General features: G+C 33.4%; 1 protein-coding gene across 7 annotated transcripts; it reads left to right on the forward strand.

Annotated features, from left to right (window-relative positions):
* Positions 1–1,436: 1,436 nt before the first annotated feature.
* Positions 1,437–20,505, forward strand: LOC109813813 (transcription factor VIP1). Of its 7 annotated transcripts, none has more exons than XM_083077271.1 (4): positions 1,450–2,128; positions 3,540–3,695; positions 4,211–4,286; positions 15,106–20,505. In XM_083077271.1, exon 4 carries the CDS (start codon positions 15,973–15,975, stop codon positions 18,865–18,867), a length of 2,895 nt encoding a protein of 964 aa, XP_082933397.1. In that variant the 5' UTR covers positions 1,450–2,128; positions 3,540–3,695; positions 4,211–4,286; positions 15,106–15,972; the 3' UTR covers positions 18,868–20,505. The 7 variants fall into 7 exon arrangements, 6 of the variants coding, with proteins under 6 accessions (XP_082933418.1, XP_082933397.1, XP_082933420.1 ...); XR_014434833.1 differs by lacking the exon at positions 15,106–20,505 and adding an exon at positions 14,900–15,088 and having other exon boundaries at positions 1,474–2,128; XM_083077292.1 differs by lacking the exon at positions 3,540–3,695 and having other exon boundaries at positions 1,437–2,128.
* The last annotated feature ends 1,711 nt before the right edge of the window (positions 20,506–22,216 follow it).

The raw sequence follows: 22,216 nt of genomic DNA on the forward strand, positions 1-22,216 counted from the left end.
CTTTCCTCTATGTCAAATTGTCTCTATTTCTGCATATTTCCTGTGTTAATTGGCATAATAAGAACCTCCCCACCTTTTTCGAAAACGTCTACCATTTTTTTCCATTAAATATATTATGCCAGCTAACCTTTTTTCCTCTTGGTTTTTTTTCTCTCCATCTATTTAGTTTATTAAAGCTTTACCCCTAGTTTTCCAATACAACTAGCCTTTTTTTATATTTTTTTAATATTTTTTTTATCATTGAATACATAAATCTTGCATGTTAACCTTCTTGCTGCTCTGTCTTTTTTGTCTCTATCTTTTTATTCTTATCTTATTAATGGTTTCTTTAAACGTTACTTTGAATCGAACAACAAGAGTTTATTGGTTTCATTAGTTACAATTAAATCACAAACAATTAACGTTATTATTAATACTTTTAAATGCTTTTAAAAAGAGTACTTAATAACATTTATATGGTAATTTATTTTTCTTTTAAATAAAACTATTTAATGAAAATGCTAAAGGAATTTGATCTTTTCACTACTAGAATTTCTCTTATTACATGCGACTTTTTCTGCGAATTTTTCTTGAAAATTCGCAGGAAACGTTATTCTTACAAATTTTTCTGCGAAATTTTATCTACAGGTAATACCTTCGTGAATAATATATTTTTGCGAATTTTAAAATTCACAGGAAATTTTTCAGCACAATTTCTTGCGAAAAAAATTCGTAAGAAAGTTTCTTGCAAAAAACAATTTGCAGGAAAATTTCTTGCAAAAAAAAATTTGCAGAAAAATTCGCAAGAAAGTTTCCTGCGAATTTTTTCGCAAGAAATTCTGCAGGAATATTTCTTACGAAAAAAATTAAAGAAATTTCTATAAATTCTATCAATAAATCTTCAACTTTTAAATACTCACAATGAATTCATCCGAAGCATTTGTTTTTATGCCTCCAACATGTGATACATAATCTTTTAAATTCTAAGATTGTAGATTATAAGCCTAACACTCAAGCATACAAATCAACTTGTAAGGTAAGTGTTGCCCCAACTTTTATACTCTTTAATTATTTTATTTTCAATCAATGTGAGACTTGAAGTTTTTTTTTAATATTAAACTTATAAATTTAAATATTTTTTATATTTCCTGCGGATTAAAATTTGCAGGAAAATCCATAGGAAAAGTTACCTACAAAATTTTTCTACCATTTAGTAAACATTACTTGCGAATTTATTTTTACAAGAAAATTTGCAAGAAACAAAATAAAATTCTTACAATATTTTCTACAAATTTTTACCATGAAAAAAAATTCTATGATTATTAAAATTGTAGCAAAATTTGTAAGAAATATCTATAAATTATTTTTCACAAATAAATTCGCAAAAAATTTCTGCGAATATTTTTTTGTAGAAAAATTCGCAAGAAAATGACACTTTTCTAGTAGTGTTTGAAAATATTTAAAGACCCAACCACACCTCAATCAAACACTTGAGTAACTTCTCTTTATCTCTCTCTCTCTTCCCCTCTCTCTCTTAAACCTTAAAAGCTCAGAAGAGAAAATAGTAAAAAGAAAGAAAAATTTTAAAGAAAAGAGAAACTTTTGATTATAGTTTTTCCATGGATTAGAAGTTCATTGGAAACTCGTTGCCAACAATGGACACAAAGAAAATGTTAAAGTGCGGGTCCCACCACCATCGTTCTCACTCCGACAATTGTTTTCGCTTCATCACAAACATTCCCCCCTTCAACACTTCTAATCTTGTCAACTCCAACTTCCCTTTGTCACTCTCATTTCCATCTTTGGACACTAATGACATCATTCCTATGGTTATTGATTTGAACAAGTCTAATAAGCGGAAGAGGTTCACAGGAATTCCCCATGCCAAGCACCTTCGAAGCTTGTCGGTGGACTCTAACTTTTTCTACAATTTTGGGTTCACTAATGGTGAAAATGAGAGAATCATTGGGAAAAGTGGCAGTGAGCAAAGGATGGAGCACCAACGACATAACTCAACGGGTGAACCCTCGACTAAGTTGTTTAAGGTAGACTCAGGAATGGAGATGATGGATTGTAAGAGGAAAGATCTGATCCTTGACAAACTCCCTGAATTAGCTCTTGTTGATCCAAAGAAAGCTAGATCTAACAGGTTTTTTATTTTATTTATTTTCTTTTTTCTTTTTTTTTTCTTTTCTCTTGTCTTAAACGATTAAAAATAATAAATTTGTGAGTAGTTTAAATTATTTTTTAGTTTATGTGCTTAATCTTGTTATAATCTTGATTTAATATTATTTATATCTTTTCAATTTTGTAATACATGGATGATTTTAAATATGTTGTTTTTGTTGAAAATAATGTGAGTTATAAATTATATGAAGTTATCTAGAATCTATAATCTCTACAAATATATAAAAGAGATACTTTTTTTTAGTAACCATCTTGATTTCCACATTTTATTGACTGTTATACTCTTCTATTTTAAAAATTAGAAAAAATAATATTTTTAATCAAATTCAAAAATTTGAAACTAATAGACTAATTATAACACTAGTTAGACTAATATATTTTTATTACTTAATTTTTATTTTTATTTTATTTTTAACAGAGGCATGAAGTACTCCGATCTCACTAGTTATAATAAAGGGATTGAACTTTTTGGTGTACATGATTTTTATCCAATTTTAGGCTTATAAATACTCTTTTACAAATAAAAGTGTTTTTTTTTTCTTTTTTGTAAATTTCACTCCAAAATCACATATATTTTTAATAATCATCCACTATTATATTTTTTTTATTATTTATTATTTAAAAAATAATAATTTACAAAGGCATGGAGTGCCTTTTGTATGTTAGTATTTCTAATTACAATTAGATAGTTAAACACTATAGTGATTGTCTCCCTACCTATATGTTTTTTTTTTGATAAGGCATTAATTGATTGTGCCTTTTCAAAATATAAAAAAATATTTAAAATATCAAATGCTTTTTTTTTAACAATGTAAAATTATTTTATTTATTTAATGAGAAATAATTAACTTACATTTACAAAAGTAGTAAGATGATTGGTACAATTTGAGTTGAAGAATAAAACATCTTAAAAAATGTAAACCAAATGGGTAATGATATCATTTTTGTTATAATTAATTATAGATTATTATTACTATTATTATTGTTGTTATTGGTGTTGTTGTAAGAACCCATTTACCTCATTATTTTAACCCTTTAAAAGAAAGTGATAAGACCAAATATCTTATGGGTAGTGCTGACCAATGTCTTTATGGCATTAGTTAAGGAATCAATATGTTGAAAATGTTCATTGAAAACAATACTAAAGTTATATAAATAACTTTCTTTTTTTGGTTCCTTAATTAGTGCCCTTAACATTTTTTATATGTTATAGACCTCATCCACCTTTTTTTTCTTCCCTAAATTGCTACCTTATTTCATTTATAAATATATAAACTATTCATAATAACCTTTCTTCCTTCGTTTTATTTTTTGGATTTTGAATGTTATGTGTTTACCGGATTTTTACTAATAAATCAACTATTCGATCAAAGTCGAGGAATATTCGTTATGCAACTATGTTGAAGAGGAAGATTCTTTACACAACTATGTTGAAGAGGAAGATTCGTTATGCAACTAAGTTGAAGAGGGAGATGCAATCTCTTAGAACTCAAGAAACTATCCTCTCTACCCAAATTACCATGCTTAACGTATGTCCTTTCCTTTTCTTTTTGTTTTACGATCATGAGTCCTAACTTTTGCTAACTTTCACTTTCTTGTTGATGTTTGATGGAGCTCCCCAGCATTATATTAATGTGTAGTTGTATAGATTTACCTTTTTCTTTTCTTTGGTATCATGGTAAATAAAACAAAATGAAACAGAGGAAGTTTGAGTAAATTTTCAAAATTCTCAAGGATGTTTACGTAAATTTAAAATAAACAAAGGTTATTCATGGAAATTTATAGCTGCATTTTACTTTGATCACACAAATAAGAACAAAATTACCAAAGTGTAGTCCTCAATACTAATTAGTCATTGCTTGATATGCGTGTGTACCTCATTGGCACTAGATGCACATGAAAAGTCTTAATCGATTACTCAGTGTCAGGGATTTGTAAAGTGAACTACAAAAGATATTTAAGGTTTAAAAATAGTCATGTGATATAAATATAATTTGAAGCCTTTTAATTTTTGTTTATAAGTTATCGGTCTAATATGGTGCAGAGAGAATATGCAAATTTGTTTGTCGAGCACCAATTGTATTCAGAAGCTTTGGACCAACAAGATCAACTTAATGAAGGTATGTCTAGTTTCATATTTGTTTATGCCTTTAAAAATGAATGTGTTATTCCCCCTTTATCAATCATTTACTATTGCATTCAATTAATAAACAAGCTTCAATGGTTACACTTATGAACATTGCATCATCAATCTTCAAGCATGCCAATTTTACCTTTTTTTTAATCATCCATGATAAAATCGGAGAATCCTAATGCATACTTTTCAAAACAAAATATTTCTTGAAATTTGTGAACCTGGTAGACTATTCATTTCAAATTTAACTCGCGAATATTTACATGGCTACACTATGTGATTGTAGAACTCATGAATTTATTCATGGAAGAACATCAACGCCTTAGGGCACGAAGTACTCCTTTAGTGCTATTTCTGGTAACCATTATTTGGGCTACCTATTTAGCCTTGCAACGATTGACTAATTCTGCACTCCAATAGGCACAACACCAGCTACAAGTTGGCATGCCTCCTCTTCTAGGAAGAATCTTTGTGACTTCATGGGCTTCGATAGTAGAAATAGCCAATAATAGCAACGATATATGATTCTTTACATGTGATACTCATCATAAAGAAACTATTGTTCATATATATATATATTCGTAATAGGTGATACTTATGAAGGCTATATTATGCAATTTAGTGTTTTTTTTTGTTTTGTTTTGTTTATCTTTTCTTGGTTTAGGATTGAATCATACCCTATTATTTTTACTTTCCGTAGTTCTATGTTGTACTTTTTTGAAATATATTTTGTAGCTCTTGGATGAATGGTGTTACATATAGAAAGACTAGTTTATGATAATGGTGAATGAAGATCATTAGTTAGCATTTTTGGAATTAAATATTAGGTGATATAAGTTAAATCTTGGAGCATAAAACATCTTCTCAATATGCCTTAGTTTCCACGACTAGGTTAAAGCTTTTTGTTTTCATGTGTCTACCGAGAAAAATTAATGTCAACATTGAATTTTATTATTTTTATTAAAAAATATTTTTTTTTGGAATTAAAATAAATAATATTCACAAATTATTTTAATTATTTGCCCAATTACTCCAAAATATCCATTATTTTATGAATTAACTGATCCAATTTCAATATATAAGTCAACTAAACTGAAATGTCTTGTTAATGAGACCTATGGGTTATGGTAAAATCTTATAGCACTACAATATGAAGTTGGATTTTAATTGAGGTCCAAGGTGATTTGGCATCTAAATTTGTGAGAATGATATATGTACCTATTATTGTTTGTTATTTGTATGTTTGTCATACTTGTCATGAATCATGTCTAACAATGAGAAATAATTTTATCAAATTAATAAAGACATTGTCAATGTGCTCTTTGAGGTGTTTAAAATTGCCTTTGAAAGATGTTTGGGTTGGACTTTGACCAAGGCTTAATGAGAGCTAGTTGAGGTTATCCCTTCTGGTTGATTGAGTTGCAATGAAGATGGACCTACAAAAGACATTCCAATGCTCAAGTTAGCTAGTGATTTTAGTACAATATCTATAGGTCTTGAATATGTATTTAATGTTGTTAAAATTAGTTATAAGGTGCGCGAAATGGGTTAAACCACTTAACACATGGTTATATTATCAAGGTGGGTGTTAAACCATCAAAATGTTACATAATAACCTAATATTCATTGTAATTTTTCCTTAATTTAATGTTAAGTCTTTGAAAATACTTCACTTCTTTTATTAAGTGTGGAACAAACAAGAAAAAAAAAGAGATGAAATTAGTACAATTAAAGGATAAAATGTAACAAATATGAAGGTTAAAGTCATGCATGACCGTGATTGTCTAATGCACGACCATGCTTCAAGTAGAAGCTCAACCATGTCACAAAGCCAATCGTGCTTGCCAACTTGTTTTAGATCACCCTTGGACGACAAAGAATGCTTGTACTTCCTATTTTGATGAAGCACGTCCATGTTGTTGGGCACGGTCATGCTTGTTAAGATGTATAGTCATGCTTAAAAGTTTAACTTAATTTTGAATGCAAATAAGGATGTCTAGAGCACATTGTAAGATTGAGTTTTGTGTTGTAGTTTTATATTTTCACTCTTTCTCCTATTTTAGGATTGTGATGTAATTATTTCTTGTGAAACCCCAATGATGAATTAAATTAATTCCTTTTTGTTAATTTTCATATTATTTTATTGTTTTTAATTTTTATCCTAATTAATTGAAAGTCCATGATCAAACTCTTTTATTAACTGAACTCTAAAATAATTGAATTCTAGAAATTTTCATGATCAAGTTGTTTTCTTAATTTCTAATTGAATTAATTTATTAATTTACTTCTGTGTGTTTATTTGTTTTTAGTATAAATCTTTTTAGATCATTTTGGGTTTTTTTTTCAAAGTAAAAACTGTTGAATTCTCGGAGCTAAAATGTTTTCAACAATGTTAGAAGTAAATTGGTGACAATGTTTTATAGTTCATGAAATTTAACTTTGGGGATCAGGGACAATAAGTCACAATCCAAGGGATTTTAATATTTAAATCTCAATTTTTGTTTTGTTTTCTGCTTTAAATTAATTGTTATCTTACAAATCAAATTTCATCTGTTCAAACTGCCAAACACCATAATTAGGTTGGTAATTGCTTAAGCATAATCACATGGTTGAGTTCCATATTTGGACTCTATCCATGGTTACTACTATAGTAAGGTATGATTGTCTTTAAGCTCATTTCACACGCAAAAGGGAGGTTCATTGAAATGGTCTTACACATATCGTGGAGAAAAGATAAATACTAGAAGGGAGTTGAATAATGTATAAAAAAACTTGTACATTTTCTATAGTGAAGTAGTAACACTAATTAGATGAAGCAAAAAAAAAAAAAGTAGTTAGATAGAACACTGAGTATTTTTATATTGGTAAGTTTAGTTCTCTATCCAACCATATTAAGTTTTGTTATCTTTAAATAAAGATACAAGTATTGTTTTAAAAAACCATTTCTAGCTCAACCCTAAGTATTCTTTGGCATGCCTCTGCAAGCAACTACCATAGTATTCTTTAATAACAAGCCTCTCAGGGCTTAACAACCAAGTATTCTTTTATAGTCAAGCATCTCTAAGCTCATGAACAAGTATTCTTTTCCAGACTAGCCTCTCTAGGCTCAATCTTATAACAATGGTTATGAAGGTTACAAAGAAGTTGTGTTTGTCTCACTAAGACGTTATACAACCAATTACAAAGCAATGAATGTTTACAAGAAGGAATAGATTTATAGATAATGGGTTTCTATACAAGTGTATCTATGTAAAATTAGCATCTTTGTCTCTCTTATGCTTGAAACTTCTTATATAATAGTTTAGAGAAGATAACCATTGCAACATTTTGAGTCTAGCTTAAAAGTTTGCTTCGTCTATCTTCATCATCTTTCCTTGTGATGATAGGTGATTATTTGGCTTATGTAATGTTAGCATTAAATGTATTTCACCAAATGGTATCTTTTATTTGATCAAGGAAGCTACTTATCAACTTTCCACAATAAATGGAGCTTGCAGAAGTAATGTTAGTGCAAAGTAGCTATAGTAGTGACTTTATTTACTTTTCTTTGTGATTTTAGGGATTTGGTTTTGATGGAAAACATGATTTTTCTCTTTAACAGATTTTTGAGTTCTGAGATGGTGTTTTGATTTGATCTATTAAGGAATGAAGCATTCAAAGTAAACTTTGCCGTTAGTCTCAATAAATGATAAATATTCAATGTATATGACATAGGTCGTATGCTTCGTTAGATTAACAACATCTTACAGACGATTTGCATCTTATACTTCATCTGATAAGCCTTTCAAAGATATGTTTCAAAGATGTTTTTCCAGAAATTTCTTTTAAGTAAAAACACTTTGTTTGTTAGCATTAAAACTTTGAGTTTAGGAGACCACCTTTTGATTTAACAATATCCCCCTTTTTGATGGTGGCAAACACATTTTTGTATTTATGAAATGTTCATTTTCCTTTATTCTTGAAAAAAAATTTGCTTTAGTAAGACGAAGGAATTTTTAAAATGTTTTCCTGAGTTCAGAGGATTTTTCATCTTTCAAAATGTATTTTTCTTAGAAATTTTGACCTTTCCAACCTTGAAAGAGAGAAAAACTTTTTCAATATTCCTAAGACATATTTTTTAACAAAAGTGTAAAAGCAATTTTTAAAAAAGTTTTTATTAGACTCATGTAAGACACTATCAAGGACGTTGAAAGATAATTCAAGCAACTTGATTTTCATTAGTATAATCTTTTTGAAGACATGTTTCATCTCGCATTAACTTAGATCTATCATCATTTGAAAAAACATATGAGAAAAACTAAGCCATTATATCAAATGTAGTAACCATACATATTCTATGAGATCTAGTCTTCACATTTTAATGCTAAAATAAAGCATATAAACTTTATGTGAAATAGTCTTCATATTTCAGAGCTAAAATAGAGCATATAGTATAAATATAGCAAGGCATACTTGTTTTATCTTTTTATTAAGCATATCAGAGTGTATTAGAGCATAATATATTGAATTATATCAAAGCATATTAAAACATATCATAACATATGGGATCATTATAACATAGAATGCTTGTTTTTATCTCTTCATTAAGAACAAAAATATGTTGAGATATATCAAAGCATATGCTACCAAGAAGAGCATGTATTTCTATTTTAGCAAACAAAGCATATATGATTAGATTATGTGAATCTACTCTAGATGCTTTATGTAATGCATATGAGACTCCTCCTGAAAACATGCATGATTTGATAAATATAACTTGTATAATATAGAGCAAATTAATACAATGTAAACTATTTAGAGCATGTTGTTTAGAAGAAAATAGAATCAATCATAACAAAAACAACTATTTGAACTTCCTTTAAGTATGTGTTTGTCTTCTTAGTGTGTAACGCAAAGTTTGGTAAAGGTCAACGATCATGTTGTCATAATCCTTTTCAGTTGTGAGTGGAGGGAGAGGTGGAGTGGGTGGTGGTGAAGAAGTAGATGAAGTAGAGGATAATGGATAACAATGATTTGACAACAGATTCATTAGATAGAGTTGGTCGAAGACCTGAGTTGGCTTCATAAGTTGGTGATAATAACTGTGCAAATGGAAACTAGAGTCTCCGTCTGACCCATTTAAATGGATCTATTGAGATAAAAATTTATCCCAAAAAAGGTAGAGCGAGACATGTTGAAGAGGAAGGACTTGTATTTTAAGTTGGAATAAGGTTCATGACAATGAAGAAGGAGTAGTTTGAGTACATGTTTGTTTTCGATTTTGGTGGTGGAGGAGAAACTTGTGTTTGGGTCCACGAGAGGTTTATAATTGATATTGAAAAAAAAAGTGAAATGATTTGAGTTTTAAAGACGTGGGAAGAGAATAAAGTTAGTCATGAGTTTGGTACGATGATAAGACTAATGAAAGAAAAGTTGTCACTGATAAGTCTTAGGTTTTCCACTACTCCATATGTTACTTTCCCAAAAACCAATGCATCTCATGATTACTCACATTAATATGCTTTAAATGCACCTGAAACTTCTTTCAAAATCTCAGACGATAGGTTAGTGTGTAACACCCCGAATTTTTCTACTAATACTACGAATAATTATTATTTATTTTTGAATTTATGAAGATTATTTTCTTATAATTATTTTGATTAATTAAATGGGTTTGATTGAATTTTTAAAGGCTTTTAGTAATAATCATTTATGAAAATTATTTTTGTATAATATTATTAATTATGATATTTTGTTATAATTGTTATTTGAAGAAAATCATGTTTTAAATTGTATTGATATTTTATTTTAATTTGATATATATATATATATATGTGTGTGTGTGTGTGTGTGTGTGTGTTATTTATTTATTTATTAATTAGCAATTCTGGATTTTCATAGCCCCGAAATGGGCCGTTCCACTTTGGGAACGAGCCGTTCCAACTCAAGCATGCATGAGTAAAATTTCAACCCAGAACGGGCCGTTCCACTTTGAGAACGGGTCGTTCCGGATGTGGTTTTAAAGAAAAAAGTATTGACTCAGAACGGGCCGTTCTGGTTTTGGAACGGCCCATTCTGGGAGAGGCTTTTGTACATGTTCTATGTGCCCTGAACGGGCCGTTCCAGATTCGGAACGGGCCGTTCTGGCCAAATCCTGATGCCTATAAATGCGTTTCGACACTCCAGAAAAACGCATTTTTTCACTTTTGACCTTTTTCTTCTACACTTTCTGGAGACCAAGGGGAACCCGGAGGAGGAGATCCTGCTTCAGTTTCAACCCCTATTTATCGAGGTAAGGGGGGAGTGAGAAACCTCGCTCTAGGTGTGGGATTGTATGCTAGGTAGTGGGATTGGCCCCCAATCCTGTGTTTGTTGTATGTCATATTTTTCTTGTATGTTCCAATTACTTAATTAATAGGCATGTATGAATAAAAACTTTGTTTAGGCTATGATTATGGAATTTGGTGCTCCTATGAGTTCCTACGGGAAACCCTAAGGGAGTGCATTGGTGCTTGTATGAGTAAATTAATTGTGATAATAATTATATACGTGAATTGTCTTATTTTAAATGTTTATTGCATAAATTGAAACGCTCTATGAGTTCTTGAGAGAACCCTATGAGCAGTAGGAAAAATAAGAATATTTCTGTTTTACCTTCTGATTGTTCTGTTGTACTCCTTGTTGTATAAGATGTATAAATGTGTATTTAATTATACAAATAGATGAGTTTTAATACGGAATAAAGTGCTCTGCGAAAATTGTGAATGAAATAATGTGATAATGCGAATGTGATGATGAAATGTAACGAGGAGATGTGATGATGAGATGTGTTGAGACATGATAATGTGATATGGGAATGAGGCATGAAAATGTGATATGAGAAAAGCATGGAGTCTTGATTGACATGCATCATATGCATAAATTTTTTTAAGGGTACAATATGGAATACACCGCCAGAGAAGGCCCCCTAGTGTAAAAGCTTTGGGGATTAGTCCTTGGGGATAGCTCAGTTTGGAAGTCCCAGTCTCGCCCATTGTGTGCATGGGATGTATCTTGCGCAACTTAGCTATCCCGACGAGATTCTGGTAGTATATCCTTCTAGTGAGAGTGCGCAAATGATGGAAATCTAATCCCCAAGGATCCCTTTGGAAGAGGTAAGACCAAGAAGGGTGAAGGTTGATCCAAGGAGGCTCACACTAGAAGACCATTGGGCCTTTAACTAGGTCCATGGTTAGGAGGCTAGAGGAGGCTTCTAGAGAGGAGATGCTTCTTAGCCCTATGCTCAATATGAGTATTGAGTATGATTCCTCTTTTTAGTCTCATAGTCTCTATTGTACATACGTTGTATAGTTTGATTTCTTGTACCTTGTATATAGTAGATACTTGTATAGGTGTATTTTTGCCTTTGTATTTGTGAGGCACTTTATTTCCTTTTATTAGCTATTGTATATTGTTTCTAGGGAAGGTTACTTGGGCACTTTAACTCCATTTAACCTAATCTAGAAATATACTATTTTCTTATTTTTCTAGTAGTAGGATTGGGAGTGGCATTAGCAAGCTAGAGAGTGTGACTAGCAAGTTAGAGAGTGTTACTAGCAATTGGACAAAGAGATGGACCTAGGCTAAATTTTTTATATTAGATTCATTTTACTCCTAATTTTTCATAGATTTGATTTAGCTAGGTTCCATTCACATTGGATGAACCTAACTAAAGCAAATCAACATTTTTCAAAACCGGTTGGAGTAGAAAAAAGTCCATGAGCCGCCCACCTTGATTTGTGTTCACATTGCTTGTTCACACTCAAGCTTAGAAGCTTGAATGAAGCACAAGCTTCTACTTAGCTTGCTTACCAAGAAAGCTAAGTGAGTAGCTTGCTCTCCAAGCCTCTAGACCATGGATGGTTAGCTAGACCTTACCATGGTTCCTAGTGAACCATGGTTAAGGCTAGCTTGCTCTCCAAGCTTCCTACTCCTATATTTTCATTTTTCCTTCATTGTAAAACACTTTTGGATGATATTTTTGAGTGAGATCAGAATTTGCACGAAAATTCTCTCTTCCAAAAGTCTTTAACCTCTTTGATATTCATTCAATTCTCTTATCCATTCCATAGAAGAGTGTGGTGAGAATTGAAGAGACTTATCTCTTCACCAAGGAGCGGCGTCTCTTGAGAGAGTTCCCCACCAAACCGTGGTGGTTCTAAGGTCTCTTCCTCCATTGGAGACCTTAGAGAAGCTTAAGAAGAATCAAGGAGCCAAAGGTCTAGGGAGGAACTTGAAGAGGATTCACATCAATCCGGATCCTCCTACAAGTTTTCCATCAGCAGAGGGTGTGACCCGGCATGTACTCCTAGACTACTCTTCGTGTATTGCTAGCGGCAATATGCCATGTGATGTTTTACTGGCGCCACATGCATGATAATGTGAAGTCCGTGTCCATGCATGTGCATTCTTATTATTAAATGATGATAAATTACTATTTGTATGACTTGGATGATTGGATAAGCTATTGTATATTGTTTCTAGGGAAGGTTACTTGGGCACTTTAACTCCATTTAACCTAATCTAGAAATATACTATTTTCTTATTTTTCTAGTAGTAGGATTGGGAGTGACATTAGCAAGCTAGAGAGTGTGACTAGCAAGCTAGAGAGTGTTACTAGCAATTGGACAAAGAGATGGACCTAGGCTAAATTTTTTATATTAGACTCATTTTACTTCTAATTTTTCATAGATTTGATTTAGCTAGGTTCCATTCACATTGGATGAACCTAACTAAACCAAATCAACATTTTTCAAAACTGGTTGGAGTAAAATAAAGTCCATGAGCCGCCCACCTTCATTTGTGTTCACATTGCTTGTTCACACTCAAGCTTAGAAGCTTGAAACACAAGCTTCTCCTTAGCTTGCTTACCAAGCAAGCTAAGTGAGTAGCTTGCTCTCCAAGCCTCTAGACCATGGATGGTTAGCTAGACCTTACCATGGTTCCTAGTGAACCATGGTTAAGGCTAGCTTGCTCTCCAAGCTTCCTACTCCTATATTTTCGTTTTTCCTTCATTGTAAAACACTTTTGGATGATATTTTTGAGTGAGATCAGAATTTGCACGAAAATTTTCTCTTCCAAAATTCTTTAACCTCTTTGATATTCATCCAATTCTCTTATCCCTTCCATAGAAGAGTGTGGTGAGAATTGAAGAGACTTATCTCTTCACCAAGGAGCGGCGTCTCTTGAGAGAGTTCCCCACCAAACCGTGGTGGTTCTAAGGTCTCTTCCTCCATTGGAGACCTTAGAGAAGCTTAAGAAGAATCAAGGAGCCAAAGGTCTAGGGAGGAACTTGAAGAGGATTCACATCAATCCGGATCCTCCTACAAGTTTTCCATCATTTGGTATCAAGAACTAGGTCTCCTTGGTAAATTCGTTCCTAAGCTTCTTGTCTTGTCTTTTTTTGTTCGGTTCAAATCATGTTAATATGTGTCTAAACTGTTCCTACATGTATTTCCTTTTATTGTCTTGTGTTTGTGTGCCTTGAGTGGTTCTTGTGTCATAACTATAAATCTATAGAACACACTCACTTTGTCTTGCTTGTTTTTGGTTCATCTTCTAAATTCTTGTGAATCAATATTTGTGTGTGCCTTAGGTATTCTTTGTATGTCTTTTTAAATGTTTTAGGATTTCTTTTATCTTCCTTTGGACTCCTAAAAATTTTGGACAAAAAGAAACTCCTAAAAAGAAACAAGAATACAAGCATTTTACATTTCTTAATCTACTAGTTTTGTCTTAGAGTCATGTGTAGTTGTTTTACTTGTCATTAAATCCTTGTTGTGCCTTTTTATATTTGAATCTAAATGTGTTAACCTCTGTTCATATATGGTGTCATTTCTGGTTGAACATTATTAAATCTTAGTGTGCTCATAAAATGATTCCAATGCATGTTATTAGACCTAACATGTTCTAGAGTCAATTTTTTGTGAACTTCAATTGCTATTTGTTTCTTAGCAATTTGTGACCAGCAATTCCTTGTGTGTCTTGTGCTTGTTTTGAAAAAAAAAATAGAGTTAGAAGTGTATTAAAAACGAAAATCAAAGTGTACAAAAGATAAGAACAAACTAGTATCAAAACTAGTAACTTTTTTGTGTTGAAAATTTTGACTAGTACACTTACACTTCTACTCTTCTTACTTCTCTTTTCTCCACCACTTGGACACCTCTTTATTAATTGTGTGGCCTCTGTTTTAAGTGCTTACTCTCTGTATTCAAAGAAAAGAAAGAAAGAAAAGAGACAAAAATATAAGAAAAAGAAAAGAAAACAAAAGAGAAAAGCCTAGAAAAAGCAAAGTAAAACAAAACATTTTTAGTAGCACTTGGCCCTGAAATTTTGTATGATTTTTCCTTGAGGTTTGCTTGTTGTCCAGTGGTTGGAAAAAGACTTTGAAACACTCAAAACAATTGCACAAATTTTGTTTTGGTTTTTGTAATCCATTCTAGTGCCATTCCTAGGACTAATCCTTTGTGTGCTAGCTTTTGAAATTAGCCTTTATTTGTTGCTTTGTGTCTTCTGGGCTCTCTTTGTTTTGTCACATAAATTCCTACAAGATTGTAGCCTTTTTATAATTGTGCTTTTCAGTTTTCATTTCTTGGCCTCTACTCTCTCTTGATTGATTGTTAAGCCTTGGTGAGATATAATACTTTTCAAGCCATTACACTTGGAAGGAAGGGCTAATTGAGGCATATTGGATTAATCTCAAAAGGGTCTACACTTGAAGGAGATTGAGGTACAAATTACTTGAGTGAAACACCTTGGAAAGGCTCACTTGTTTGTTCTTTTTGCAGCCAAGACTTGTTTTGATTTTTAGGTAAAAGTTAGAGACGGATTTTGGAAGCAAATTAGTGACGGATTTGAAGAACTTGGTGACGGATTTGGACACTTAGAGAAGGATTGGTGGAGACCAATTTGGGACGTTTCACTTGACTCCAAGGCTGTCCAAGCTTGCCTCCAAACACCCTTGGTGGAAGTTCTTCAAGCATTCTTGATTAGTTTTGTTTCCATTGTTTGTAACTTCTTAACCCTACCTTGGGTTAATCTTTTAGTTTCCTTTGTTAAAACAAACCTACATTTAGGAGTGGTTGTTTGGGGAAATTGATTAAGTCTCAACACTTCCTAAATAGTATTAAATAAATCTTCCTAGACACGTTTAGTACTTGTGGAAGGGTCCCCAAAGGCTTCAAGTGCCATTTGGGCTTCCACTAGGACACGCCTAGTTTTACTAGCTTTCATACTACGTTTAGAACTTGTGGAAGTGTCCCAAAAGACTTCAAGTGTCACTTGGACTTCCACCCTAGGACCCTACGACTAGTATATGCTCTACTTGCTTTCCTTTTACTTGTTTAATTTTTAAGTTCGTTTAGAAGGCTTCCTTTGCCTACTAGGGGTTTCGTGCACACGCACACAACTACTTGACTTACTTGTGTGAAAAATTTGTTTTGTAAGAAAGGTATAAGGGGGTTTAGTAATTTCCACTTGAAAAGGCTTGGTTATTAAGTGGCTCCTTGTAGCTCACCTCCCTTGATAGTGCAACTTGTATACTTAGACCTCCAAGTACTTAGTATTACACCAAAAAGAGAAAATCTTTTGTGAAAATCTTTATCACTCACTTTGCAAAATTCTTTAAGATTTGTGAAAACCTTTCTCTTGCAAAAATGAGTGATCATTCTCATGAAAGTAGTGTGCATGGTCATCATTCTCCTAGAAGTCATAAAAGCACTAAAGATGAACTTAGAGAACTTAGAGAACTTAGGAATTATATTAGGAAAAAAGAGATAGAAAATGAAAAAAATAATGAAACTATAAGAGAGTTGTTGAATAAGCTTGTGGTGGGGGGTGAGACTAGCAAACCCCATGACAATGAGGGTCATGGGCCTACTAGGCCCAAAAGACATGATGGTGAAGGGCCTTCTAGGTCCCATAGGCCTAAACATGAAGAAGAAACATCTAGGTCCAATAGTCACCATTCACACACTCACTCATCCTCAAGTGAAGGGTTTTATAGTAGTCACCATGATGATGGCTACTATCAAAGACCCACTAGGCAACATAGGCCTAGGCATGAAACAACCTCTTCTAGAGAACCTAGGTTTGACCTTCCTCCCTTCTATGGAAAAGACAATGTGGATGATTACTTGGATTGGGAGATGAAGGTTGAACAACTCTTCACTTGCCACAATGTGAGTGAAGAGAAAAGAGTTCCTATGGCCACCCTTAGTTTTCAAGGGAGTGCCATGCATTGGTGGACTTCCCTAATGAGAGAAAAACAAATTATGAGAGAGCCTTCCATTAAATATTGGAATGAACTTAGGAGTGCCTTAAGGATAAGGCACATTCCCCCTTATTTTGAGAGGGAGTTAATGGACAAGCTCCAAAGACTCCAACAAAGGAACCTTAGTGTGGAGGAATATAGGCAACAAATGGAGTTGCTTATGCTAAGGGCTGGAATTAGGGAAGAAGAGAGAACTACCATTGCTAGGTTCCAAAGTGGTCTTAACCTAGAAATTAGGGACAAGGTTGAACTATTACCCTATAGAGACCTTAATGAACTAGTTCAACTTTGTGTGAGGGTAGAGCAACAACTTAGAAGAAAGCCTAGCTTTAGGAAAGAAACTACCCCCTACCCTAAAAAGGACTTCAAGAAGGAGGGTTACTCCTCTTATTCAAAGGATAGACCACTAGAAAAAGAAAAAGAAAAACAAAAACCTTCTGATGAACCTAGAACTAGTTCCATTAAGTGCTTTAAGTGCTTAGGGGGGGGACACATAGCTTCCCAATGCCCAACAAAAAATACCATGATCATTAGGGGCAATGAGATCCTAAGTGAGGAAAGCACTTCATCTTCTTCATCATCCTCAAGTGAAGAAGATGCTAGTCTTAGTTCTAGTGAGGAAGCACCATGTGAAGGTGACCTATTCATTGCTCAAAGGTTACTTACCAACCAACCCAATGACCAATCACAAAGAGAGAACCTTTTCCATTCTAGATGCAAAATTTTTAAGAAAACTTGTTCTCTTATTGTTGATAGTGGATCTTGTAATAACTTTGTAAGCCAAAGGTTGGTTGATAAGCTTAACCTAACTACTATAGCCCATCCTAAATCTTATAAACTTCAATGGCTTAATGAGGATGGACCTATAGAAGTTAAGGACCAAGTAAATGTTCCTTTCTCCATTGGAAAATATAAAGATGAAATTTTATGTGATATAATTCCAATGGATGCAAGCCACATTTTACTTGGAAGGCCTTGGAAACATGATAGGAAGGCCATTCATGATGGTGTTACAAACAAAATTTGCCTAGTCCACCTAGGCAAGAAACACACCTTGACTCCTCTTTCACCTTCACAAGTGTTGGAGGATCAAGTATTTATGAAATCAAAAAAAAGAAAAGAGGAGAAAAAGAAGGTTCTAGAGTTGGAGGGTAGTATTTCCTCCAAGGAAGTTGTTCCTAGAAGTCAATTTTTAATAAAACATTCTATCAAGAAATGTCTTCTAGTTGAACAACCTCTTCACCTTCTTAATACTAAAAAGACACTACTCTTGGAAAAAAGTAAGGAGGATAGTGTCTCCTCCAAAAATCTTGTGCAAAAGGAAAGTCACTTTTTAATTCAAAATGATTGCAAAAAGACTTTTCTTCTTCACAAAGATTTTAACTCTTTTTCTACTGCTGCCACAACCTTAGAGCTTAAGATCCACAACCTAAACATTTTTGAAAATAAAGGATCTCAAGTTCTTAGTCTTGTGAAGAAGGAGTGGACTTCACCTAGTTCTACTTCTTATGCTACTACTTTGGTGGTGCCCAAAGTAGACAACCATTGTCTATTTAGGACTTCTCTTACTTTAGTTGTTCTAATAAAGCACCCAACCTTTGATTTATATTGTTTACTAGATACATCTCATTGTGTCTTATTTTCTATTTTTGATCTTAAGGGAAGTTCAAACTTCTTTGAACTTAACTTTACTACTTTCCTTCAAGACCAAATTAGATTCTATGACTTTTCTAAACTCCTTACACCTTCTTCCATGATGTATCTAACATATAATATGATCAAGGGTTGTCTAGGTAGTTTCCTTATCATATTCACTTTGTTTTCTTGTAGAAGCCGAGGTTACTACATATGGTACTTTAGGCAAGATACCTTAGTATATAGGAGTACTTCACTAGTTTCTTATAGTTTTAGTACTTTATCATTTATAGGATTTAGTTTTACACTTAGAGTACACTATAGTGAGGATCCTATTCTTATACTTAAAGAACCCATCCTTCCTAGAATAAGAACCCTTGTTAGGACTGTAGAAAGGATTCCTCATAGGGTGCACTTTCCACATGTATTATATGCATATATCATTACTAAAACTTTGTTTCTTATTTTTGTAGGTGATCCTATCCTTGTGGAAGGACCACGGGATTTGAGGACAAATCCTTTCGAAGGGGGAGGGTATGATGGAAATCTAATCCCCAAGGATCCCTTTGGAGAGGTAAGACCAAGAAGGGTGAAGGTTGATCCAAGGAGGCTCACACTTGAAGACCATTGGGCCTTTAACTAGGTCCATGGTTAGGAGGCTAGAGGAGGCTTCTAGAGAGGAGATGCTTCTTAGACCTATGCTCAATATCAATATTGAGTATGATTCCTCTTTTTAGTCTCATAGTCTCTATTGTACATATGTTGTATAGTTTGATTTCTTGTACCTTGTATATAGTAGATACTTGTATAGGTGTATTTTTGCCTTTGTATTTGTGAGGCACTTTATTTCCTTTTATTAGCTATTGTATATTGTTTCTAGGGAAGGTTACTTGGGCACTTTAACTCCATTTAACCTAATCTAGAAATATACTATTTTCTTATTTTTCTAGTAGTAGGATTGGGAGTGGCATTAGCAAGCTAGAGAGTGTGACTAGCAAGTTAGAGAGTGTTACTAGCAATTGGACAAAGAGATGGACCTAGGCTAAATTTTTTATATTAGATTCATTTTACTCCTAATTTTTCATAGATTTGATTTAGCTAGGTTCCATTCACATTGGATGAACCTAACTAAAGCAAATCAACATTTTTCAAAACCGGTTGGAGTAGAAAAAAGTCCATGAGCCGCCCACCTTGATTTGTGTTCACATTGCTTGTTCACACTCAAGCTTAGAAGCTTGAATGAAGCACAAGCTTCTACTTAGCTTGCTTACCAAGAAAGCTAAGTGAGTAGCTTGCTCTCCAAGCCTCTAGACCATGGATGGTTAGCTAGACCTTACCATGGTTCCTAGTGAACCATGGTTAAGGCTAGCTTGCTCTCCAAGCTTCCTACTCCTATATTTTCATTTTTCCTTCATTGTAAAACACTTTTGGATGATATTTTTGAGTGAGATCAGAATTTGCACGAAAATTCTCTCTTCCAAAAGTCTTTAACCTCTTTGATATTCATTCAATTCTCTTATCCATTCCATAGAAGAGTGTGGTGAGAATTGAAGAGACTTATCTCTTCACCAAGGAGCGGCGTCTCTTGAGAGAGTTCCCCACCAAACCGTGGTGGTTCTAAGGTCTCTTCCTCCATTGGAGACCTTAGAGAAGCTTAAGAAGAATCAAGGAGCCAAAGGTCTAGGGAGGAACTTGAAGAGGATTCACATCAATCCGGATCCTCCTACAAGTTTTCCATCAGCAGAGGGTGTGACCCGGCATGTACTCCTAGACTACTCTTCGTGTATTGCTAGCGGCAATATGCCATGTGATGTTTTACTGGCGCCACATGCATGATAATGTGAAGTCCGTGTCCATGCATGTGCATTCTTATTATTAAATGATGATAAATTACTATTTGTATGACTTGGATGATTGGATAAGCTATTGTTGTTGATTGGTCTATGAGGTAACTGTATTGCTTGTGTTTGGCTATCCGGTGTACGTTCCTACACCGTGAGCCAGAGTGAGATGTTTCTCACTCCCTTCTTTTGTGTTGTTTCTCTTGTTTGATATACAGGAGGCCATCAGCAGCATGAGGCTGAGGATGTGGACGATGAAGCTTAGGCTTCTATGTGGGATTTTGCTATGATAGGACATGTGACATCGGGACATAAATAGAATTAGAATACGATGTTGTTTATGTTTTATTAAAGCATATATTTTGGAAAATTCAATTTTTATTCTTTGTAATTTTATTTGCTATTTAGATTAAGTACATGAATGTAAATTCTCTACTCACATGATTATTATAATTTTTGTTTCAATTTTTAAATATTTTTTTTATCCAATAAGATATTTCTTTTTATTATTATATATATATGTTGGGGTAGAGGGTGTCACATAGTGTAGATATTAGGTTAGATTAATGAGATGACATGTAAGAATAAGATGATATGAGTTAGATAATACATAGTAAGATGATGCGAGTTTAGTCTGACATACATTTTTTTTTAAATGCAAATGATTTCTAACGAATCTAAAACATTCTTCAGCTAAAGTCTTTGCAAAGATATCAACCCATTGAAGACCAATGTCAATAAATTTTATATCAAAAACTCCTTTTTGCACATAATCACAAATTGATGGAGACCTCCCTTCCATGGATGCTTTTGGCGTCTTGAAGAGGGTCACCTTGCCTAAGGATCTAGGCTCACCAAAGGACAAGAAATGGAGGTGTTAAGGTGGAGGAAGTTTTAGGCGTGAAGATAGGTGAAGGGGTAGGTGGAAGTGTTTGGTGCTCAAGTAGGTTGGCTCACTCCAAGATGAAGATGGAGGCCACTCTAGGGTTTCACTCTCCAAGGGTGGAGAATGAAGAAGGTTAGCTGAAGTTAACCTAGGGACTAAGGATAGGATTTGAGGCAAAGAAATGCTCTCTCAAATTCATATAATCTAAAGTATTTACAAGGTGTGGTGCCTAGGGTATTTATAGGAGTGGGAGGCATCTAGGGTTGCATTTAGGGTGCCTTGGCCGAAATTCACCTTGCCAAATGCACACCAAATGAAACCTAAATTAACCTTAGATGCAACTTGGTGGCCAAGTATGGAATCTTTGGGTTTAGTTAGGTTACATCTAAGTGCATGATAAGACCATGCAACCTTTGCCCTCCACTTTACCCTAAGCCTTTCTAAGTCCAAAAATAGGTCCAAAGCTACCAAAAATGCGTCACCCCCCTAATTAAAACCCTAGCCCAAAAAATTAAAATCCTATTATCTAAAGCACCTTATAATACAAGGGTAAAATGGAAAATACAAAAGAAAATAAGTCCTATGACTAAGATACCCCAAAATACAAGGGTAAAATTGGAAATACAAATAAAATGAATGCTATGACTAAAATACCCCAAAGTACAAGGGTAAAATTGGAATAAATCAATAGAATTCTATATTACTCAAATTGGGCCTAGGAGATGGATCCATACATGGTATCTCTTTTATCTTCCTCCATTCTCCTAGCCATGAACCATATGTGATAGGTGTCACTTGAAGCACCAAGGATGGTCCTCCATCACAAATGAAATGATATCTTATCTCAGTGTGCTTTGCCATGGAATGTTGTATGGGACTTTTAAACATATTAATGGCACTGGTGTTGTCACAGAATACAAGTATATTGTTTTTAAGACCCGAGTAGTCTTTCAGTTAATCCTTGATCCATAAGATTGTGAAAAATATTCAATTGTTGAGATATACTCTGCCTCTACAATTAAAAGAGCTATGGAGTTTTGTTTCTTGCTTTCTTAAGAAATAAGACAACTTCTTAAGAATTGACAAGCACTACTTATACTCTTTCTTTCAATCCTATCTTCAGCATATTCAACATCACAGAATCCTTCTAACCTGAAATTATTATTCTTTTTTATAGAACAAACAAAGGTTAGTAGAACTTGTAAGATATCTAAATATTCGTTTAAAAACTTTTAGATGTGAATCTCTAGGATTAGATTGAAATT

This window comes from Cajanus cajan, chromosome 1, assembly GCF_000230855.2.
Source record: "Cajanus cajan strain Asha chromosome 1, NIPB_CcT2T_4, whole genome shotgun sequence".
Lineage (NCBI taxonomy): Eukaryota > Viridiplantae > Streptophyta > Magnoliopsida > Fabales > Fabaceae > Cajanus > Cajanus cajan.

Bases quoted from the DNA above. Each gene is read 5' to 3' on its own strand.
- LOC109813813 (XM_083077292.1), top strand. From the start codon at position 15,973: ATGAGTGATCATTCTCATGAAAGTAGTGTGCATGGTCATCATTCTCCT.